A 23,647-nucleotide genomic window follows, 5' to 3' on the forward strand; every position below is an offset into this window, starting at 1 on the left:
ATACATTTTTAATGCAATTGGCAGTATACTACTCCATGTACTATTCGAAACCCCCTTTTTCTCGAAGGCCTAAAACGATATCAAGATTACAGTGGAAGCACCCACACAACCAGTATACTGAACTCTAACCTTAAAAAATTTACAACTCTAATCCTTTAATACAATTCACGATATATACATTCTTCCAACCCACAAAACTCAAACCGGTGTGATAAGCAAAAAGAAAATGGAAGCCACAAAGATGAGCAACAAGAACACAAAAGATAGATGAGCATTTTTACTGGGGTGTGAAAAAATCCAGAACTGAGGGAGTACATACCAGATATCCACACCCATAAGAGTCCTCACCAATGGGATCATTGCAAAACATAAACATATGGACTAAAAGCGAAAAATGCACTTGTGAAAAGAGTTATCGTAGTTGAAAACATTCATGTAACAACACTTTTGACAACAAAGTACAGGACTCTTTCTGTCCAGGGAAGAAAACTGAATCGAAGAGCTAGATACTAATACAAAGCTTGAACAAAGAAACTTCAACATTACGACAAACAAGGCTACTCCATGAAAAGGAGACTTCACTGATCTTGAAAGACCCAACAACAACAAGCACAAAAAGAAGTTAACAGTTAAAGTGCTAGAAGCCAAACCCATACCACATAGAACAGATGACTAGAGATGCCAGACTCAACAACTCTCCTGTCAGTGCCTGGTGATATCCAAATTGTAGTGAAAGCATAAGCACCAAAATGGCAAAAGAATAGTGTGCACAAGGGAAGGATGAAACCATACTTCAAAATTACCAAATCCAATCCCCCTCACGGTCACCATGTGGTCTACAAACATGCGTCTAACCAAACTTGTATTAAAAGTGTATTACACTATATTAAAATTGAATTAGAAGAGTGAATTAAGAAAAAATTTAAACAAGTATCTCAGAAAACAATGAGAGAGTGTTCTATAAATTGAAGTATACTTGAATCTATTATGAATTAAACAAGTAATTCAATAGTAACAAATCAACCAACAAACTTCAAAATGGAATTAAACTTCTATTTAAAGTGGTAATACAAAAATACTAAAGTTGAATTAGTAAAAAGAGGATTAAGAAAGAATTTATTCTATAGATTGAATTAAACTTGAATCTATTATGAATTATGCAAGTAAATCAATCGGAAGAGTGAATTAAGAAAGAATTTAAACAAGTAATCAAATCATAACAAATCAACCAACAAACTGAAAAAATGAATTAAACCTGTATTAAAGTGTATTACACTGTATTAAAGTTGAATTAGAAGAGTGAATTAAGAAAAAAATTAAACAAGTAACTACGGAAACGACGAAAAAGTGTTCTATAGATTGAATTAAAGTTGGATCTATTATGAATTAAGTGTTGACACCTAATTTTGACCCTCCCCGATAATAATTAATTTCGAGCTTCTNTGTACACCTGAAAGCAGTGTTCCACTCAAGGGCATCACATCTCTAGCTTTTACTTATTTGTAGACATCAGAACTCAGACTCAAATACTTGTCCCAGGCAAGTGCAGAACTTTACTAAGTACTATTATTACTGGCAAGCTGCCTAGTAACTTTGCTCGATGAGTAAAGTAAGATTGAGCTTATGAATGATGTAACTTACTTAACACAGTCCACTGTTATGGCTAAGGACATTAGCAACTTTAAGGACAAAAGTCTTATAAACTACAGGAAAATAAAAATGACATAAATCTTCTCGTTGTAGAAAGTCTAAAAAGCTAGTGTTACCTAAGAGTTCCCCAATGTGCCCATTAAGTCTTAGCCCAAGTGCCTAACCATCAATTGAGGTTCTAAAACCAAAAGCTCTCGGTTTCTCTTAAGTGTGTGATTCTTCCTAATATCTTGGTTTCTCTACAAGTGTGTTAGAGGGTGCTAGTTACACTAAGGGCGATTGCAAAAATGCAGATATATCACATATCCCTAATAATTAAACAGAAATAGGGTATAAATCAATAACTGCATCTCAGATAAACCCGTTATACTATTAACTTAATGAATGCCATCGTCTTCTACAAATAATTAAAAAATTAAATTAGATAAGAGATTTCCTTTTGTCCAGAAATCACTTAAGCTCCCATTTTCAGGTTCAATACAAGAAAAAGGGTTCCCTATCTATATTATTTTTGTATGACAAGGGAAACCACACAGGGTAAACCCTGCTCCTATGGGTAAACCGCACTAGGCAAACCCCATACGACAAGTTCGACCCTACAAAGCCAAACACCCCTGCTGTCTCAGGCAAGGAGTTTCGTACTTGAACTTGAGACCTCCACTATAGAGATCCCAAGCCAAACTATCTGAGCCACCCCGAAGGGTTCCTATTATATACATGAGTAAGACGAAAAAACTGCATATTTCCTAAAAAAACAATGCACGTGTTAAAAATGATTTGCTGAAGAGATAATACCTTAGTGGTGTAAACTTTGTCACCATTCTCATTGATGTAAAACTGGAGATACATCTTCTCTAATGCTTCACCTGACAACAGAAAACCAGAAAAAACCTCAGCATTAAACAGCAAAACAGAAACTGCAGAAATCAATCAATTCCCAGGTAGAGACGATCAAAATGAAAAAACACAAAATACCCACATGAAATTGAACAAAAAAGATTGAATCTTTTGAGTACCTGAGCTACTTCCGGCTGGGTTTTTTTTATGGAGGAAGCTAACAAGTGATACAGAACAGTTATTAGGGTTCCATCATTATAAAGAAACCCGGAAAAGGTTAAGGACATAAAAGGAATAACAAAAATACAACGAGGACAAAATAGTAAATTAACAGAGTCCAACACGTCTCGCCTACCAATGTCACCTTTCTTCTTCACTCCAAAAAAGCTGAAAGACTCAGTTTTTTTTTATCTTCCATTGTTTGCGTATCTTCAAAGACAATGTCGTTCGAGGAGGACGAAGAATCGTTTGAGCACACGCTCCTTGTGGTGCGTGAGGTGTCTGTTTTCAAAATCCCGCCGCGTCCGACGAGCGGTGGTTACAAGTGTGGTGAATGGCTACAATCCGATAAGATCTGGACGGGTCGGCTCCGAGTTGTATCCTGTAAGGAACGTTGTGAGATCCGACTCGAGGATCCGAACTCTGCTGAGCTGTTCGCGGCGTGTTTTGTGCCGCCGGGACAGAGAGAGAGCTCGGTGGAATCGGTGTTGGATTCGTCGAGGTACTTCGTGTTGAAGATCGAGGATGGGAGAGGGAAACATGCGTTCATTGGACTAGGGTTTAACGAAAGGAATGAAGCATTTGATTTCAATGTGGCGTTATCTGATCATGAGAAGTATGTCAAGAGAGAGCATGAGAAGGAAGTTGGAGATGGTGAAGCTGGTGATGATAATCACATTGATATTCATCCTGCTGTTAATCACCGATTGAAGGTATCCGATTTTTTAAAATTGCTTTTCAGTTGCTTGGAGAGGATAATTTAGTAGTAAATGAACCTAAATCGTATGCATTTGCACTGCTATCTGTTACTGAATACTCCCGAATGATAGATCAGCCTAAGAGAACTACATTTTTTTACTCCCATAGGAAGTTTGTGAATAGCAACAACAACCCTGTGTAATCAATCACACAAGTGGGATCTCGTAGTAGAGATAGAGAGGGTGTTTCCGATAGACCCTTGGCTTAAGTTTGTGAATGTCTGGTTATTTGATAATGAACAAGGAATATCTGCCCTCCTGCTAATCTTGAAGGGTAATTTGTTAGATGCTTTTTGTGAATGTTCCCATTATAAAATGAGAGCTGGATAGAATGATCAAGTTAGATAGGATTGAATTCAAGCAGATGCTTATCGAACAGTCAAAAGAAAGGATACTATTTTGCAAATCTAGTAGCTTCAAATATCTCTAGAGCTTTGGAGATTCTTTTACAATGACTACACCTTTTGTTTTTGCTAGTGTTTGTTTCTTTTTTTGTTGTAAGTACTGATGCAAGGAAAACTATGATGTTATGTGGATTCCTGCCCGATGATTCGTTTCCCTGATTTGGTTTTCTTGTTATGCCCTTCATTTCTCCAGTTCCTTGATCTTCTTGTTCGGACTTAATGTTGCCTGCTCTGTTCCAATATGGCATAGCAATATATTCATGTCGTGGTTTGTGTTGATATTTTTGTTCAAAAGTAACTCTTTTAGTAATTGTTGTCATCATTGGATTGTCCTCGATAACAATATTTGCTATTTTTCTTGGGAATAACTTTTGGTAGTTTGGTGTATAGGAAGGTGAAACAATCCGGATAAATGTGAAGAACAAACCATCTAGTGGGACAGGGATGCTTTCGGCTGTGGGATTGGCGGCTGGAACAACAGGAGCTGTGAAAAAAACGCCAGCCCTTGCGCCTCCACCTAGTGGAGGTGGTAATAAGATCAGGTCTCCTCTTCCACCCCCTCCAAATGATCCAGTTATGTCTCGAAAGACGTCTACTACTCCCAGTATTGATTTCAAGGGGTCAAAAGAAAATGCTAGGCATTCCACTGATCCACTTTCAGATCTCTCTCAAATTGAGGTATTTTCTTATCCCCTTTCGCAATGCTCCCTATGAAGGTGCTAGCTCTTTGCATATTGCTAAACCTTAAATACCAAGACCTTTGTTAGTGTACCTTCAGAGAAGAAGTAATAGCTAGCAGTGACTTTGATAAAAAAAACTACATACCTAACAAAACCTTTGGAATCTTTTGGTCACTTGGTTTTACTATTGTCTCCTGCTCTAATAAATAATTCTTCTGCAAATATTGATGACAAATCTTTTGCTATCAGAGTGTTAGAATTAAAAGGTAACTTCAATGTGTTGATTTTACAATCAAGTTGGAAGACGCCTATTGAACATAGTCTGGTTTCTCTATTCATAGAACAAAAGAGTATGTGTCTCACATGTTGATTGGAACTTGAGAATCTAAACCTATAGTTCTGTGGGATGTCAGTTTCGATTTATATTGTTCTACGATGTTTCATGTGATGTTCATTTTACCTGTTTCGATGACTACATATCATGTTGAAGTGAGCAAGTCTTTTAATAGCAAATATTCTTATTGGCATCTAACAGAGAAGCCTTCCTTCTGCCACTGGATCTGGATCAAGTAAAACTAAAGCCACAGCAGCTGGATGGGCAGCGTTTTGATTTTTGTGTGTTAAATATGGCTGACATGTTGTATTACCATAGAAAAATACACCGGGATTCAGAAATTGAAAGAGAAATTTCATGGTAGTTTTTTTCCTCGCGTTTTGGAATATAATTGCAATGGAATATGTTAATGTACTGGCTTGCATCGGAATGGCGCTTCTGTATTACATGCAATAAAGAAAATATCTTATTTTTACATACATCTGTCGAGCTTTGTTGAAGTAACTGATTTCGAAAACATATTTTTATCTACTAGTACATGTTATTTAAGAATTCAAGTCCTTGGTTTGATCCATTAGCTTATATGATTAGAGATGTTTTAGTTTGTTGTGTTCTTTCCTCATGCTCCTAAGGTTTTTGGGACACTCCCTCAGCCTCAGTCAGATTTTGAATACGAGGATCAAACTAACTAAGGTTCGAATTTGGACATAATTTTTTTTTTATACATATTTTAGAAATAACATAAAAAGTATTATGATCACAATAGGTAACAATTTTAAATATTTAAAAAGTATGATCAACGAAAATATGATTCAACTATTCAAACACTAAGCAAAACAAACAAATTGAGATGATTCCTCTTGAAAGAATGAATTTTACTAGAGCTGACACTTTGGTGCAAAATAGTTATTTTCTTTGTTTCAATTGTAACATGTTTTCTTTTTAGTTCTTTCTAAAAAGAATGACACATGTTTATATTAATAGTAACAATTTCACTGAGACAATTTGTAGACACGTTTATATATTAGTAAAACAAACTTCTGTTCCTCATATTTATCTTTCTTGTCCTCACTAATCACTTGAGACTAATCGATGTTTTCCTCCTGCTGCAACTCCGCCTATTTACTAGCATTGAATTTACTAATTCAAGGAATTTCCACAAAACAACAAGACTAATGGATGTGCCATACTGTAACCACATGAAACGAACAGGTATTGTATAAGAGTCTTTCAGTAAGACCAAGCAAAAGAAATTCTTTTCTTTTTCGGGGACGGCTTAATTTCCGGAGTATCAACTGATCCCTGTTACAAAGAAAAATCAATGATTTATGGGAAGCAGAAAATTATCCAACTATGTACACTGCCCATAGATCAAACTACCTAGACCAAAGATGCTGAGAACTAATAAGAAAATTTGAATCACTTGAGATGTTGTTTCTAACTGCTATACAGTATTTCATTTCTGAGAAAGCACACAAGTGTAGTTCATGGATCATATGTTCAAGCTAGGAACGCACTACTGATCCTGATATTCAGGCTTCAGAACCCAGAAAGAACCACTAGGGTTTTTCTCAAGAATCGCTATTTCCTTTAATAGATTCTTGAACAGGGGCAGGTCCTTTGATGGTACCCTGTCCCTGAAATAATCTACGATACTGGCTGAATTAGTTTTTCCACCTCTCTGTTGTATAAATGTACAGATCTGGCGAACCAACACTTCTGGCTGAACCACAGAACTAGAAGATGCACTCCGGTACCCATTACTTACAGATCCTGCTCTGCTGTTGGAGGTTGAAGCTGGAGTACCAAACTGATGAACAAGTCCATCACTAACAGCTTTCTCTCGATTCCCCCTAATCTTAGCTAATAACTCGGCTGAAGACAATGCTTTTCCAGCAGATGCCCCTGCAGGAAAAGCATTTCCCCTAATAGCATCATAGCCATTCAAGGATTCTTCAGATGATTTACTGGTTAATTGAGGATTAACAGTAGAACCAAATTTCTTTTTAGCAGATGATGGCCCTCCAGCAGCTCCTGATTTGCCAGTCCAGGTTGGCACTGCTACACTTTCTCGACTTCGAAGCATTCTTGATTGCCGCAGTGCTTCTGCAGCTCTCTGAGCTACTTTGGATGCCTGCTCCTCTAGCTTCAACTTTTCTTCATCATGAGCATTCATGATAGCATCATGGTTCATCGCACTCTGATAAAGCACAAAATATGAATAAGCTAACAAAGAAATCACTGATAAATAAACGTGACTAAGGGAATATGATAAATAGCTCAGAAAAATTTAACTCAAACCAAGCTTCAAATTACGTTGAAAGAGAAGTTACTGTGCCTAATCTTTCTCTCAAATCCAAAAGCTACCCTTCTACAGAACTGACATGGGTTTAACACAAGTAAAGATAATTTATAAAATCTCCCCTTTCCCCAGACCAACCCCAAACCCAAAAAGAAGACAGAATAAGAGTGAAAGATCTAAAGCATTTAGACACAGAGATCAACTTGATCTCAAGAGCATCAACAGCACACACTGACATATGGACTGGGGGTGGCTGGGAACACGAAGCCTACTGAACAATGACTAGCAAAAAATAGAGAGCTTACATGGATCCCATGAGCGTCAAAAAGACCCCGCAGGATACTTGTTTCTTCATCTAACTCCCCATTGTTGTTATCATCTCCCGCTTTTCCCCTGGGATCTGAGTTGTCTGCCTCTCCAATCTTGGAATCATCATCCTTTACCGCTGGTGCTTGAAAAGATGGTTTCTCTTGACTATCTGGAGCCCCAACAATGTTCACATCTTCAGATACTTGGCTGAAAATACTAGATGTTTCTGTAGACCCCCCATTTCCATCATCATTTAATGTAAAGAGATCCTTCATATCTCTTGCTTTGAAAAATCTTCTTTGCTGTGGGTTTTTCAATATCTTGTTGGTAAGAAAGTGCTTGTAAATCTGTCGATGATACACCTTCTCCTCAATGGCTCCTCGGGTAATCAATCTATACACAGTAACATCTTTTTTCTGACCAATACGCCAAGCACGCTCCCTGGCCTGTCCTATGATAAGGTCGCTATTAAAAACATTGAGCAAATATCACTTAATTACTTAGACATCCACCCCCGCCCTTATAAAAAAATATTACTTAGATGTCCACCCTAGTTCAATAGAACTCAATAAACCTCTCATCTCTTCTAATTTGACAAATATCTGAGACCTCCTCTTGTTTGGCCTTCACTTGTTTGCTTTGTTTTATATGATTGCTGTTTAATTACACTGACAAAGCAACAAGCTACCAGTATTATCCTCTGTAAGGAAATTTCAAAGAGAATTATATTTTGGGTCCAAATTTGCCCTTCAATGTTACTGTATTTAAAATCAGAGACAGGCTCTTCTTTATCCTATTCAAAAAAAGAAACTTCCACAGCTCCCCAAACCGCACTCTACTGATTTATCTTATATATAAACCTGTTCTCACAATTTTATTGTAAGATGTGTCCTCAACTTCTGGGCGGGGTCGCTACCTTAAAATTGTTTCTGCATCCCTCAATTTTTCCTTTCCATTTTTTTTTTTAATATTCAATCATCTCATTTTTAAAAGAAAGAAATTTTCCAAGCATCATTAGTCAAGGGGCTAAAGTATGAGAAGCAGTATTTGAAGTTCAACAACACAAAATAGCCTATTGTCAAGGGATCAAGAATTTCATTTCTCCATAATTGGAAAATCAATAACAAAATGATAAGAGTAGAAGTACCTGCATATCAGTTGATGGGTTCCAGTCTGGGTCAAAAATGATTACTCTATTGGCCCCAGTCAAGTTTGTCCCCAGACCACCAACTTTTGTTGTCAAGATGAAGATGAAAATATCATCTGTATTGTTAAATTCATCTATCAAAACCATCCTCTGCTTTACAGGAGTGACACCATCCATTCGCCTATAATTGTACTCACAAGTAACAAGAAATCTCTCAAGAATATCAAGCATCTGTTGAGTTTGAGAAAAAAGGAGAACACGGTGCCCCTGTTCCTTCCATACCTTAAGCACTTCTGCAACAACTTTCATTTTTCCACTGCGTTCAGGGTTTCCGTAGTCTGGATCTCTACTGGAGTGTTCTCTTTCAAGAAGATCGGGATGGTTGCAAATTTTACGCATTACATCAATTCCAGACAGAGAGTTCCTGCTCCCATCAAAGATCTGTTCAACCTCAGAGCTAGCAAGAAAAGCTCGGTAAACAGATCGCTGCTCTTTAGTGAGGCTACAGAAGAGGACATGCTCAGTTTTCTTTGGGAGATTAGCATTGACATCAGCTTTCATCCGCCGGAGGAGGTAAGGCATGATTAAATCCCGCAACACCACAGCACATCTGCATATCAACAGTGTAAAGCCACAAAAAATGAACCACAAACTCAATGCCACATCCCCTTGTGAGGACCACCTCAGATCCCCTCAAGGGTCCAACATGTTCCAATCAGACAGGGTTTAGCAATAAATTACAGGATTACAAGCAATCCAAAGTTCTGATCAGTATTTTCCCATTTTTAGCTTCTTTTAGTTTAATTTTTCCTCAGAAGAGTCGGGGAAAGAGGGAGAATAGGTTGTCCTGGACCACTGTAGCTTTCCTTCTTCCTCATCTTTAATAAGTTCATCCAGATTTAAATACAAATACAAAAAATATATAAGAAAATATATAGATAGTTCCTTTGCTGACTTGGAAGCTAAAAATCAAGAGCAGAAAGTAACTACACAAACCTACATAGCTCTATTATGGGATAAAACACCAACCTGTAAGCTGTGGAAACTTGCAACGGTGTTGCATTAGCATAACCCCCAACAGATATGGGAACAGCAAATTCAGCCTCAAACACAGGTAGAACTCCCAACTTTCCAGGAAAGACGAAATCAAACAATGACCACAGTTCACTCAACTTGTTTTGAATTGGGGCCCCTGTCATTATGATACGGTGAACAGTCTGGAGCTGCTTGCATACAAGAGTAACTTCAGCATTTGGGTTCCGAATTCGATGTCCTTCATCTAACACTGCATAACCCCATTCGATGTCAAGTAATTTTTCTCCCAATAGACGGAGTTGTTCATAAGTGGTGATCAATAGCCCAGAATTTGATCTTACAACACGAGCTATAACGGGATCCCATTTTTTGGAAGTCCTGGAAGATGTTTTTCCTTCAGTCTCACTATCGAGCAGATCTTCGCTTTCATAGTCACTTTCAGAATCCGCTTGCTTCTTTTTACTTGATGAATCATGTGCTGAATCATGTAATATCTCCACGTGGAAGCTGGGATACCATGTTTTAGCTTCCCTCTTCCATTGCCGCAAAAGTGTGACTGGACAAATGATAATGCTTGGCTTATACATATCGCTAAAATGCAGTGATCCAAGAAAAGACAAAACCTGTATGGTTTTACCAAGACCCATCTCATCTCCAATTATCCCACCAGCTCTCTGACAGTGAAGTTCCCACAGCCACTGTACACCAACCTTCTGATAGTCAAAAAGTTTGTTAAAGATAGTTTCCGGGATTTTGAATCCACCTTCAAGTGCCACGAAAGAAGATTCTACATCTTCAGTATCCTCTGTGTTGTCCTCATGACTGGAGGTATTGACATCTTCAGCAGAAGACAAACAGACAAACTTTAGTACCTTTTATATATATCTTTGTCCATATAATGTTCATATGTGAACTTTACAACACACACACCTTCCCACCCACCCACCCCACCCCAAAAAAAAAAAAATTGTACAATATCTTTCTGCTTGGACACCAAAATGTTTGAGGAACCATATAGTAAAATACAGAAAGATTCAAACTTACAGTCTAAAATTTTGACATATGAGCATTAAAAGCTAGAGGTTCTATCAAGCTTAAGAATCATAATACTGATACGACTACATCAGGCTTTGTAAAAGTTAGTCAAAAACATGAAACCGATACGAGTTCTAGCAATAGACCCTCTAAAATACATTTCAGATTTTAACTTATTATCCAATCTTGACACTAGAATAAACATACCACATGCTGTTGGCATTGATAGGGAAAGCTCAGCTGCAACAGAGTGGCATTATGGAGCTATTCATGTTTCGAGGAAAATATATCAGGAGCAAACAAAACCACAAAACTAATATAATTCCTAGAGAAGAATTTGCGATGCACCTTCAATATTAGCTAAAAGTAAAATACTTATACAGTAGGGAGGAGAATATATCACAAAATAGCAATCTGTTCTGTAATTTATTAGCAATACAAGAGTGTGCGGACAAACACACAGCACACACATTTTGTGATCAGCAACCCAATTGTGTTCCAGGTTCAAAACTTAGGGAGTATGGATGGCCATACAACTGAAAAAACAACCGAACCAAATTTTTTTGGTTTTTTGGTTTTGGCTTTTCAGTTTATTTGGAAGCAGTTCAGCCTTCAAAATACGTACTCTCTTCTTTCTCCTACAGATTTCAAAGAGTCACTGCCTATTTTTTTAATCTTTTTTTACTTATTTTGTTTTAAGTTGTTCGTCTGATTGTATTTGTTTATTTATTTGATATTTTATAGTAAGCTGTGAGGTGACATTTCAAATGTGAATATAATCCTTCTTCCTTAAATCAATTTGCTGACCAGCTAATCCCCGTTAAGTGAAACTGTCATAAACCAAAGCAGGCCTAAACTAGTCATCCACTACCCAGCGACTAGTATCTAATGAGACTTACACTTCAACCAAACAAAAAATTACCAACTGATAAGGCCCAAACTCAACCAATAAGCCAAACCCAACTAATATCAGTTCAGTTTCAGTTTTCACTATTACCAGCTAGAAAACCAAAGATCTTAAAACTGAACCAAACAGACTGACTGCCCATCCCTATCAGGGAGTATGGCCCTCTCCCCTCAAAACACTGCTCCCACTAAAATACCATGCTTAAATCACTGATAAGGTTGAGCTCGTGATGCATGCCAAAACTTCATGCATTCTGTCCTTACTACTATCCAGTCCTAGGTGTATAGCACAGAAGCATGTGTATAAAGATACCTGATCCTTCGTCCTGCCTTTGCTCACGAGATGCCAACTTCCTCCACTTCTTGCTAGGTAACGGCCTTTTCTTCTTTCTAGTAAATTCTCCATTCTTCTCTGTAGTAATCTCTAATGATTGAGGGATTTTTAGAGGTTTTCTTAGTCTTTGGAAAGGGTGGGCAGGTGCATCAAGTTTTGGTAATGATGCAGAATCAAGCAACTTGGTGGTTGGACGAGCTTGAGCTGCCTGTGAGATTGACTGGACAGCCTTGGCTATACTGGTGGAAGCAAGGTCGTCGTCGTTACTGTTTGTATCAGCTGCAGCGCTTTGTCTACCAGAAAACTCTGCACCATCGATCCGACGTTCAAAGCCTTTGAGCTTGTGGAAGGGGGTTAACATTCCTTTTCTTACCAGTGCATCTCTTTCCTATGAGACAGACAATATGAGGTTAGCTCGAGAGCTCTTTATGTTTAGGTATGATAAGAGATGCATATATGTTGAATGAAGTACTTCTTATTATTGACAAAAAACACGCATGTAACTTCCAGCTTACAAAATCTTTTCAATTTACAGTTTGTAAAAACCACATACAGTTTCCACAAACCCAGAAGATGCTGCAGCTAACACTGCATCAAAATCATCATCATCAACCAGCGATGCCGTCTTCCTCCGTTTGCTCTTCTTGTTGCTTGATTTCTGAACTTCTTTCACCTTTCTTTTAGATTTAGGCTGATCCTTAACAAGAGCTCTTATCAATGCATCAGGTGAAGTATCATTAGCAAAAATTGAAAGTTCTTCCCTGAGTTGAGCCTTTGTTTCAAGAAGACTTCTTAGACGATCATCAGCTAAAGCATGTTGAAGGTTTGAATCATCCAGAGGTGCCTGAATGGTCCTTTGCTCACTCTCTGTATGCTTTTCCTCGCTGCAACCATCAGTATCAGGGACTTCCTCCTCATTTCTTCTGAAGCGTTCCAAATGTCCAAAGCCATCTTTAATCGCATCTATTTCTACTTCTACTGCTCTCAATTTATTAAACAAATCTAATTTCTTATCATGTCCTTCTTCCTTTACTTCCTTTCTTTCCTCTATCTCTTCTTCAGCAATCCCTGTAGCTTCATTGCTCTCCCCAACGTGCCTTGTTGCCTGCCAATATACGAAAAATTGAAGTCCATCACCGGTAAGTTTTTAGCATGCATGGCAACCAGTAACAGAGAAAGAATTAATCAGCTTTAAGTACTAAACTGCATTATAAACATCAAAGCATCACACGAAACTAGTCAACATTCTTATCACTTAATTGTTTACAGACAAGCAACAATTCAACATGTGCATAACAAACCTGGTCCAAGACGTCACGTTCAATATCTTCAGGATTCGCAGAGGTCACACCCAAACTGCTGAGTAAAATCTTATCTTCCTCCTCTTCTTCCATTTCTCCTTTTTCCTATCGTCAAAACAAGGAAAAAACTCTTTCAGCAATACAATTCAGTTTCTCATTCCTGATATCCAAAAAAATTAAATATACAAGTGGAATGTTCTTACAAGTCTTTCTTATACTATCAATAAAATTTTCAATTTTTGCTCTTTTCTGGCGATTTAAGTGTGTAATTGTTGGTGACAATCCACTTACCAAATAAACAAGGAAGTAATCACAGCCCTTTACAAATTCCTCAGCTCGTTTGATTGATCCACATTACTGAGAGAGCATATATGTTTTAAATACCGTTAAATCTATCCCTTATAAAACCAGAAATTCAACGAAATCATAAGCCTGAATACTCAGAACACTTCGACACGATCCTCTGCGAATTGGAGTCCCGCAATTAGGAAAAATCAATATGAACCCTAATTTGGCCAGACATTTTTTTCAATGCGTCTTTTATATCACCGCGTGGTGCTTCGATGGACGACCGCCATTTCGGTTTCTTGGATTCGGGGCTCCATTTTAGTTGTCTCCCATTCGGGTACGTGGCTCCTTATATGCCTTTACTTGGGCAATTTCCTTATTTTAAAAAAGGGAAATATTATTCCGAAAAGCAAGTATATGCTATGTATTTATCTGAGATAGTAAGAGTTTTAAAAAATTACAATACAGAATGAGAATTTGAATTCTATAGATTAGCTTGAAGTTATATGATTCGTTGTGTATCAGTATATTAATTACCTGATATAAATATAACTAAATAGAGGACTCATGAATCATGTGAAAAGATGTCAAATTACATTTAAGATTCCAAAAAGATGTTTATACATATAAAAGAAAAATAATTAATTAAGATTTATGCTATGAAGTTGTCTCTTCTTGCACGGGATAAGGTGTGCATGCCTAGGACAGCATGAGGTCTTAACATATCAGATATTACTATATGGAACAAGGCTACAATCATTAAGATGTTATGGAACCTATGCAGGACATCTTATGGGTGAAGTGGGTCGCAGGGCCGGCTCTATGTATACTTTAATAAGTCATTGGCCTTAGGCCCCCAATTTTAGGAGGCCTCAATTTTTTACCAAGAATAAATTATTTGTTAATTTTTTTATAGAAAAAACATTGATTATTTATGATAAAAAGTATATATTTAAAATTATTATTTTATTCTCTTCAACTCCATTCAAATAGAAGAAATCAAGAAAATATTGTTTTATTTTCTTACACTCTCTCTACTAATACTCACATTATTTTCTTTTTAACTCCTTTTACACTCTCTTCTTTAAATTGTTGATAAGTTAGAATAATATTTTGTCAAAGATATCAATTAATAGTCGAGAAGTGTTGAACAAATCGAATTGTAAATTCTTTTTCCATTTCTTCTTAGAATTTCAAGCATTACAACAACCATAGTAAAATGTGGGGTAACCAAATTATCAACTTCATCAAAGCTATGGTTCTAACTCTTATATTTATTTGAAATTTGTCACCTTATTACTTGTAGAACTATGTTAACAATTCATATAATGATTGCCCGAGTAAAATAATATTTTTCAACGTTGAATTAATAAAATCTTATTTAAAACTAATAATTGAAAAAGAAATCGAATAAATCATTTATATATAAAAAATATATTAAGTAATACTTTGCATTTAAAAATGTAAGAAAAATAAATTTTAAATAAATGCATGTGAAGTTTATTTAGATTTTAGGCCTCTAATTAAGATTTCGCTTTAGGCCACCGATTACGTTGAGCCGCCCCTGGTGGGTCGATTGCTATTATGCAAAAAAAAAAACAGAATTGTTTAGAACTCTACATCCTCTCAGGCTTCATGAATGGTACAAAAGATATTGAAGACAAAAAAGTACCTACAAATTTCAAGAATTCTAGAAGCAAAGATAACAAATATGCAAAAATACTCCATCAAAAAGTTATACATTGCAATGAGGGGTGGTTTTCAAAAGATTCCCTCGAGAAGGATCATTTGCAACAATCCTGAAGGAATTAAATGGATATTCATAACAAGATTAATTATACTAAACAGTGAGTTGGAGTGTCACAAATAATCAACAGTGTATCTTATGCAATGGAGGTATCGAGTCAAGTGAACACCTCTTTTTCACTTGTGATTACCCTAAAACATATGGACAAAGTTGTTATGTTGGAAATGTATAATTAGACCAATTAGCACCTTGCAAAAGGAGATGAAGTGAGTCAACATAAATACATGAGCATAGGGAGCAGCAACCACTATTTTTCGAATGAACATTGCAGTTACAGTTTACCACATCTAGATGGAAAGGAATCATCTAGTTTTCTGGGCTAAGTCTAACGAACCATACATGATAACTAAAAGAATAGTGCAAGAGATTTTCTAGAAAGGATCTTTGAAGCCTAAGTTTACAAACAAATTAGTAAGACTAAATTACTATCCGTAGTGCTAGTCCCAAAAAAAATGTCTTTTTATATCTCAGTTATTTAGATTAATTCTGGAATCTTCCTTCCTTTTTTTTTTGTCCTCAAAAAGATTTATTACTAGTTTGGAGTAATTATAATAAAAAAACTCTATATTTGTATGAGTAATTTCAACACAATATGAGTCTATCACATAAGTATTAGCAATGCAATGGTTTTAATGCATGCATTAGCTCATTTAAAGATTCAATTGCCCCTCAAATCCCTTTTTACATCTTTTCCATCATAATAGTGGAGGGTATATTTGTAAATAATTTTTTTTATGTAATACATGTTATTTTTAAAGCATCAAACCAAACAATGCATAAAAATAATCTACGTATATTTAATGCAAGCATAACTAATACATGCATTGATAATACAAGCATTACTAACATTCTATTTAGCACTATTCTTATACATTCTACCAAATGATCCCTTACTATATATGGCAAATGAATTGATACAATGTATTATGAATTTTTAAAAGTAAATCATTATTATATTTGGTAATTAGCTCAATTAGGTCTCGAAGTATAGTTATTTTCTAAAACTTTCTTCTTTTAAAACTTCAAACATTATGAGTCGGATTCAATATGAATAGAGCAATAATTATCATTATAAATAAAAGAAATACTAATAAAGTAGATTGTGATTTAATTCGGAGCTCCAAAAGTGTAGTGATAGGATCCGAGTAACCGACGGGGCTTTGTGGTTGGAATACAAACAGCAAGTTGCTGAGTTGCCAGAAGAGTTAGTTAGGTAAGCGGTGACAACTTTTGAAACGGGTATAAAACACGACCCGGGAAATGCTTGTTCGTATCGAAGAAGAGGAAGAAGAAGAAGAAGATGGAAGGAGAATCAAGCAGTATTCAAGTCAATGGAATGCAATTCTCATATGATTTTCAAAGTCCCATCTATTTCGATTTCAATCTCAACATTGCCCCCAGATCTCGCTGTCTCCTTCTTGGTGCAAATGGATCAGGTATTCTTTACTCCTAATAGGCTATATTTGGAAATGTATATTCATTGTGAACCTCAATTTTTACAATTTTGGAATAGGGAAAACGACCCTTTTGAAGATATTGGCGGGAAAACATATGGTCGGTGGAAAAGATGTAGTCAGGGTGCTGAATTTTTCGGCTTTTCATGATACCCACCTTGTTTGTAGTGGTGATCTGGCTTACCTTGGAGAGTCTTGGAGCAAAAATGTTGGTGCTGTTGTAAGTACTTCATCATAGTCTGGTCTTGGTTTTCATGTATGTCCTTTTTGTGGTTTTGTTTCATGAATTGAAGGGTGTGATCATGGGCATATGGCAGCAGCTGCAATTGCACCAGTTGCGTAGTTGTTCAACGGACTTAAGCCCTAAAGCGAGGCTCAAAAATCTGTTGAGCATTTCGCCTAACTTGATGTACGCGTCAGTGTTGTCATCAAGATTCTAATACATACTTTTCCTTGACAATGAGCCTCTTCACACTAAATAATTGATATTTCACTTAATCGTAAAAAAAAAAAATAACAATTTCTTTGTTCATATATTTGTCATTCATACTTATAATTACTAGTACTAGTTTTGGACTAAACATGTATATAAATAGATTTATTTTTTCTTGCTTTGCACCTTTTTTCATTAAGGCCCAAACTATTTGCATTTTGCACTTAAAGCCCCAACTAACCTCGGAGCTTTTGCCGTTTGATAACACTGACTACACCTCAGTACCAAACAAGTTGGGGACGATTGAATGAATCCACTCTTCTTCATTTAAGCTCATTTCATATTGTTATCATACAAATATCATAGTTGAAACAACTTTTAAAAACTATATTACTGTATGTATTTATACAAGTTTCGCACCCGTGGAAAGTAGTAGCAGGTGCAATTGTAATGGTGTACCCCATACCCTAAATCCTGAACTGCATTCGGGTATGATGAACAATGCACGTATCCCTAATTATTCTAATGATGTTGGTTATTGTGGTTGGAGATTTGTATGTTATCTCAATGATAACTTACTCCTTTTTCTTATCTTCTTATTTTTATCATAGCATTGAACTTCAACTTTGTTGAATAAAATCCTAGTCTAAATGGAGTTGTTTTTTTTGTCAAAATTCAGGGAGAGATTCCACTTCAGGGAGATTTTTCAGCTGAACATATGATATTTGGAGGTGTGTAATCTCTTTTTTCTGCAAGTTTCCTTTTTTAATCTCCTGATGGCATTACATAATGATCTTCTGTCAGATTTGTGGAGTAATGGCTACCGAGTGCTTGTTTTATGTCATTCAAGTGATATATATTGACTCATACTATGAATAGACAGAATGGTTATAGGCATCGCTTAAATTGACATGCACTCATGACCCTTCTAATCTAGTCTTTCTCAAGATCGTCTGAACTATTTCATCTATTACTGGAACTTCTGTCTACCAATGTGTTATCTAAAACTTAAAAGACTTTCGATTGTTGTCAAACTTCCAATCTGATTTCCTGTGCATTTTGCACCATTCTACCTCTGGACCTAGGAGCCATAACTAATATATATGTAACTAGAGTTACTAATTTATTGACACCCTTCGGTTTTTGGACTATTCTGATTTCTGTGTGTGATTTTCTGCAAATGTGAACTTCTTGAGTTCAAATGGAAATTATCAACTTCTTTTTTCTGTTTTCTTTGTCATGGTTTTAGTTGAAGGAGTGGATCCAGTTCGACGAGAAAAGTTGATTGAGCTGCTGGATATTGATCTGCAGTGGCGTATGCACAAGGTATCTGATGGTCAGAGGCGTAGAGTTCAAATCTGCATGGGTCTCCTTCACCCCTATAAGGTAATCTTTGATTTAGTAGGTTTACAGTCGACCATATCAGAGTTAGAAATTTGTGGACCCAAGTGATGCAATTAGAAGCAGTCAATTAAGAACAGGATGGATTTAGTTATTCTAGGAGATGAACTCAAAGAAGATGATAGCCAATTCAGGGTTGAAACCGGGAGTTATGGCTGGATTGATTATAGTAAAGAGAGAAGAACATATATTATTTCATGAATGAATTCAATTACATTCCTTTCCTACACTTATACAATTGAATCTACTAGTAACAGAATTTTCCAACTGTAACTGCTACAACTAACAGCCTGTAACGAACTCTAACTAACTTGCCACCTCAGCTGCATACTCTTAAACTTGTATCACCAAGGTTGCATCAATCCCCTAGAATACTGGTCATATTCGCAGTAGACTCCCATTTTAAATTTTTTCCGAAATAGTTCTGGTGCTCATTCTCATCGGTCGCCTCTCACTTATATTTTTCTTATTTTCATTGTGGAGGGGGCTTCATATCTTTTTGTCTTAGAGTTTCATTTGTCTCATAGTCAAGGAAAAGGGAGGTGTGTACCTCTGGAAAAGTTCTTTTCTTTTGTCCGTCTGGGGTTCCCTCCCAAGTGAGATAATAACACCCATCTGTTGCTTGCTCAATACTTAATAGTCAAACAATATGCTTACTGTGAGGTATGTTTCATACATAGTTTGCTAATTATCAGCAAGGCGGGTTAACTTCTTTGATGACCTTTGTTAATGGAGAATCACTTTCTTGCAGGTTCTTTTACTGGATGAGGTCACCGTTGACTTAGATGTTGTTGCGAGGATGGATTTATTAGATTTCTTTAAGGAAGAATGTGAACAGGTATGCATTGTTTTCTTCTGAACTTACATGTGTGCAGAAACTAGACATTCAACTGGGTTTAAGCGCATTACAAGGGTGGATTTTGAACAGATGTTCGATATTCCCATTGGATTGTCTCCTCTCTTTTTTCATTTGTGAAAGGGGGGACTGCATATCCAATCGACACTTATGTGATAGATTTTCCCTTAGCGTCACATGAAACAAAATCCTATAGAAAATTGTGAAGTACCATTTAAGCAGTCTTGAAAATCCACTTAATTTAGTAAGCATTAACCATATTGAGGTTCATGTAATTAATATTGGCAAACCTATTTAGATACTAATTATGTTACAGATTCTGGTAAATGAAGGTAGACAAAACGATTAACTTTCTGGTTCCATGTCATGATAACACAGAGAGGAGCTACAATTGTCTATGCAACACATATATTTGATGGACTGGAGACATGGGCGACTGATCTTGTTTACATCCAAGAAGGAGTTCTGAAGAGGACTGAGAAATTACCCGAGCTTCCTGAGTTGAAGTCCTCCCCTAATTTGCTTTCAGTAGTTGAGAACTGGTTGCGTTCTGAGACCCCGATTGAGAAAAAGAAACCTGCTCCCTCTCCACCAAAAGCTCAAAAGTCCTCTCCTTTTGGCTCTTCTCCATTTCAGTCATCTAGACATATGGCATATTTTCGCTGATTTACACTTCCTGTTTCCAGAGTAGAATTAAACCTTGCAGGATTGCCAATAAAAGAGATTAGAGCTGGTTCTTCGGTGTTTGCAGCTTGGAAAATGTTGTCGTTATCACGGGCTACACCTACACCCTTGGCTTAATTCAAAAGTAGGAATTATAGCAACTCAGGTTTGATTTACATGTCGAAGCCTGATGATGTGCCTTTAGTGCAAGTATCAATAGTGTTCAATTCCTCTATTTATATTAGCCTCATGCAATTTCTTGTAACAGCAATCACAAAGTCATTGATTATTTATGTTTTCGCAGAACTATAAAGAATGGATGTCAAGTTTTTATTAAAGAAATCGATTCAAAATTTCCAAATGGATGGGTACGTCAAGTTTAGTCTGAAGCATTTTGTGCCTGCCCTTAAATCTTAACGTGAAGTTGCCCAAATCATCATATTTCAAGCAAATTTAGGGTGTATCAATTTTTCTCATATTTGGTTAGTCAAAAAATAAGAGAAAACAAATTACGCAAGTCTACACTAATTGTCTCCTCGCCCTAATCACATAGCTACCATTCCTAGCAACCCCATATCTTACTCCCCTCTCGCAACCCTATAGTATTTTACCTAAATTATATGCAGATGCTTTTTGGATTATTTTGTTTTTGCTACGTATCAAACACAAGAAAATCACCTACTTTATTAGAAAAATATTTACCATGGAAATTCCTACCAAAGACACCCTTAAGCAAACCTTTTTCCCAAGGTAGAATACATTGGCAGCCATTAAAAGTAACTTTCATTTTGACACTTCAGATTACGATATGTTTTGATTGAGCACTAGAACATATGATAAAGTGTTTTAATTAGGCTTTTTTAATTCAAAATTTTGAAAAAGCTTTTGTGCATGCTCTCAACAGCATATTACGTAGATACGTTATTTACCATTATATGTTATCTCCTTTTATTATATGCATTATCTCAATAAAACGTAAAACTCCATGCATGTTTCAATTAATATTTATGTATATAATTAAAAATGAGACATATTTAATATGCTTAAATTATCCACGTAATGATCGCTTGTGAACATACCCAGAAACTATTCCAAAATTTGAGCCACAAATGTCTAATAAGAACACATAAGCATCTATTCAGAAATTCAACCAACATCAAATATTTAAATAAAATTTACTGATAAATTTAATAGGTTATCAATTTATTTATTCTTTTCCAACTTCAACTCCTCAAGCATGAACATGACATTTTAAAACCAACAACTACTACTACTACTACAAAAAGTTAGAAGTTTAGAGGCCCAAAATTAGGTGGTGAATGCGATGGATGGCCAAAATAGCGTGGGCGTGGAGAGAAAGTAGGCTCTCTCTATCATGTTCTTCTTGTTGTCACACTCACATCATTAATTCTGTTGTCATGCACCTTATTGCGCTCCCTGGTCCCCAAACAAAAATCTCCAATGTCTTTGCTTACAATTTCTTTTTTAATAATGCTTGTGTTTTCGGGTCATTGAGTTACTTTTCCGATTCTCCATAGTCCCTAGAGTCGTAGAGGTAAAGAAGTTGTTTTTTAAGGATCTTTGATTAGAATATAAACAGTACTATGAAAAGGGGAAAATGACCGTGGAGATAAATCAGCTAACAAGTAACAACTACAGAATAATGTAATAGCATTAACACAATAAACAAGAAGTGATGGTGGAATCAAAAGCAAGATACGAATACGGCTAAATCCTTCGAAAATTAAGACAACACTTCATACTTACTAACCTTCTACCTAATACGTGACTTCCACGCCTTCCTATCTAAGGTCCTTCGGTAAATAGGACTTGCGTCATGTCCTGTCTAATCACCTTTTCTCGATATTTTTTCGGCCTACCTCTACCTCTCCTTGTACCCACTATATTCAACCTCTCTCATGTCCTCATCACTGGAGCATTTGCACATTTCCTCTTCACATGTTCAAACCATCTCAGTCTCACTTCTGTCATCTTGTCCACCACAGAAGTCACTCCCACTTTATCCCAGATATCCTCATTTCTAATCTTATCTCCCCTAATATTCTCATCCACCACAAAGGTCACTCCCACTTTATCCTGGATATCCACATTCCTAATCTCATTTCCCCTAATATTCTCATATATTCATCTCAACATCATCATTTCTGCAACTTGCAACTTTTGAACATGGAAGTTCTTGAGTAGCCAAAACTCTACTTCATAAAACAAAGTTGGTCTAATTACCACTACTTTGTAGAACATAACTTTAAGTTTATATGATACACACAAGATCGTACTCCGGAAGCAAACATCTACTTAATTCACGTTGCACCAATACGATATGTGACATCATCATCGATCTCCCTATTTTTCTAGATTATAGATCTGAGATACTTAAAATTATCTCTTAGGAATAGTCTGTGTGTCAAGCCTCACTTCCACTCTTGCCTCATGCATTGTATCGCTGTATATGCGCTCAAGATTTTCTATTTTAATCCTACTCAACCTAAACCCTTTAAACTCCACAATTTATCTCCAACAACTCTAACCTAGCATTAACAATTCATTTCTTGTCTCATCAATCAATGCTACGTCATTCGCAAATAACATATATCATACACATCATTATGAATAGAACACGTCAATTCATCCATTACTCTCTAGAATAACAATATGCATGACATATTTATTCAATTTTTTTAGCATGAAACTCACGTGTGGCTGCGGACAAGTTCAAAGTCTAAATTTGTGAAACATCAAATCACTTGGAGATGATTTTTTGTGTGTGTCTGCCAATTTTTGTGTGACATCGTTGTCCCGTCCCTGTTGACAAAAGATGAAAATTATTGTATTTGAACATGAATTTTGTCTCAACTTATAAAAAGTTTGTGAATTATCTCACTTGATATATATATATATATATATATATATATATATATATATATATATATATATATACCTACCTACCCATCAATATTTTCAACATTTACTTTGAAGTTTTTTTACGCAATATATCGTTCACTTTGAAATTCAAATTCAGCCGTATCTACAGTTACGGGATTATTTTTCTTTTTAAACAAATTCCTTTTCTAATAATGATTTTATTATTAGCAAATTTTTACCCTACAATTCGAAAAAAGATTAAGAAATAAAAATATTTTCTATTTTGTTAGTATGTTTTTTATAGTTATCTAAATAAAAATTAATGATGGAATTACTATGATCTTATATATATGATAGATTATCAATTAAAAATGTATATGAAGTTATTCTATTTTAATAGATAAAATAAGATTAAAAAGAAAATAAAATTATTTTCTACTTATATATCATATAAGTTAAAGTACTGATTTTAAAGAAAAATAAACAAGAATAGGATTATGTTCTTTAAAAGTAATAATATATTTACTAGAAATAGAATATGTTTAAGAAGAAAAAAATAATTATTCAATAGAAGATATTTTTGACCTACTAAGTAATAATAAGAACATTTT

At 35.8% G+C, this 23,647-nt stretch overlaps 3 protein-coding genes across 4 annotated transcripts; 2 read left to right on the plus strand and 1 right to left on the minus strand.

The window, feature by feature from the left end:
* The first annotated feature begins 2,868 nt into the window (after positions 1–2,868).
* Positions 2,869–5,355, plus strand: LOC125870318 (uncharacterized protein At1g03900-like). The gene is made up of 3 exons (XM_049550720.1): positions 2,869–3,419; positions 4,259–4,546; positions 5,084–5,355. Exons 1-3 carry the CDS (start codon positions 2,928–2,930, stop codon positions 5,156–5,158), a joined length of 855 nt encoding a protein of 284 aa, XP_049406677.1. The 5' UTR covers positions 2,869–2,927; the 3' UTR covers positions 5,159–5,355.
* Positions 5,356–6,315: 960 nt separating this feature from the next.
* LOC125870276 (DNA excision repair protein CSB) lies at positions 6,316–13,776 on the minus strand. Of its 2 annotated transcripts, XM_049550673.1 has the most exons (8): positions 13,543–13,776; positions 13,252–13,356; positions 12,504–13,055; positions 11,930–12,338; positions 9,670–10,513; positions 8,641–9,250; positions 7,490–7,939; positions 6,316–7,082 (listed from the first exon to the last, which is right to left on the minus strand). In XM_049550673.1, exons 2-8 carry the CDS (start codon positions 13,342–13,344, stop codon positions 6,399–6,401), a joined length of 3,642 nt encoding a protein of 1,213 aa, XP_049406630.1. In that variant the 5' UTR covers positions 13,345–13,356; positions 13,543–13,776; the 3' UTR covers positions 6,316–6,398. The 2 variants fall into 2 exon arrangements, with proteins under 2 accessions (XP_049406630.1, XP_049406631.1); XM_049550674.1 differs by lacking the exons at positions 12,504–13,055; positions 13,252–13,356; positions 13,543–13,776 and adding an exon at positions 12,466–12,484.
* A 2,788-nt stretch (positions 13,777–16,564) lies between these two features.
* LOC125870317 (ABC transporter I family member 19-like) lies at positions 16,565–20,613 on the plus strand. Its single transcript, XM_049550719.1, has 6 exons — positions 16,565–16,782; positions 16,860–17,020; positions 17,913–17,964; positions 18,483–18,619; positions 19,386–19,472; positions 19,869–20,613. Exons 1-6 carry the CDS (start codon positions 16,647–16,649, stop codon positions 20,154–20,156), a joined length of 861 nt encoding a protein of 286 aa, XP_049406676.1. The 5' UTR covers positions 16,565–16,646; the 3' UTR covers positions 20,157–20,613.
* The last annotated feature ends 3,034 nt before the right edge of the window (positions 20,614–23,647 follow it).

Source organism: Solanum stenotomum, chromosome 7 (genome assembly GCF_019186545.1).
Source record: "Solanum stenotomum isolate F172 chromosome 7, ASM1918654v1, whole genome shotgun sequence".
Lineage (NCBI taxonomy): Eukaryota > Viridiplantae > Streptophyta > Magnoliopsida > Solanales > Solanaceae > Solanum > Solanum stenotomum.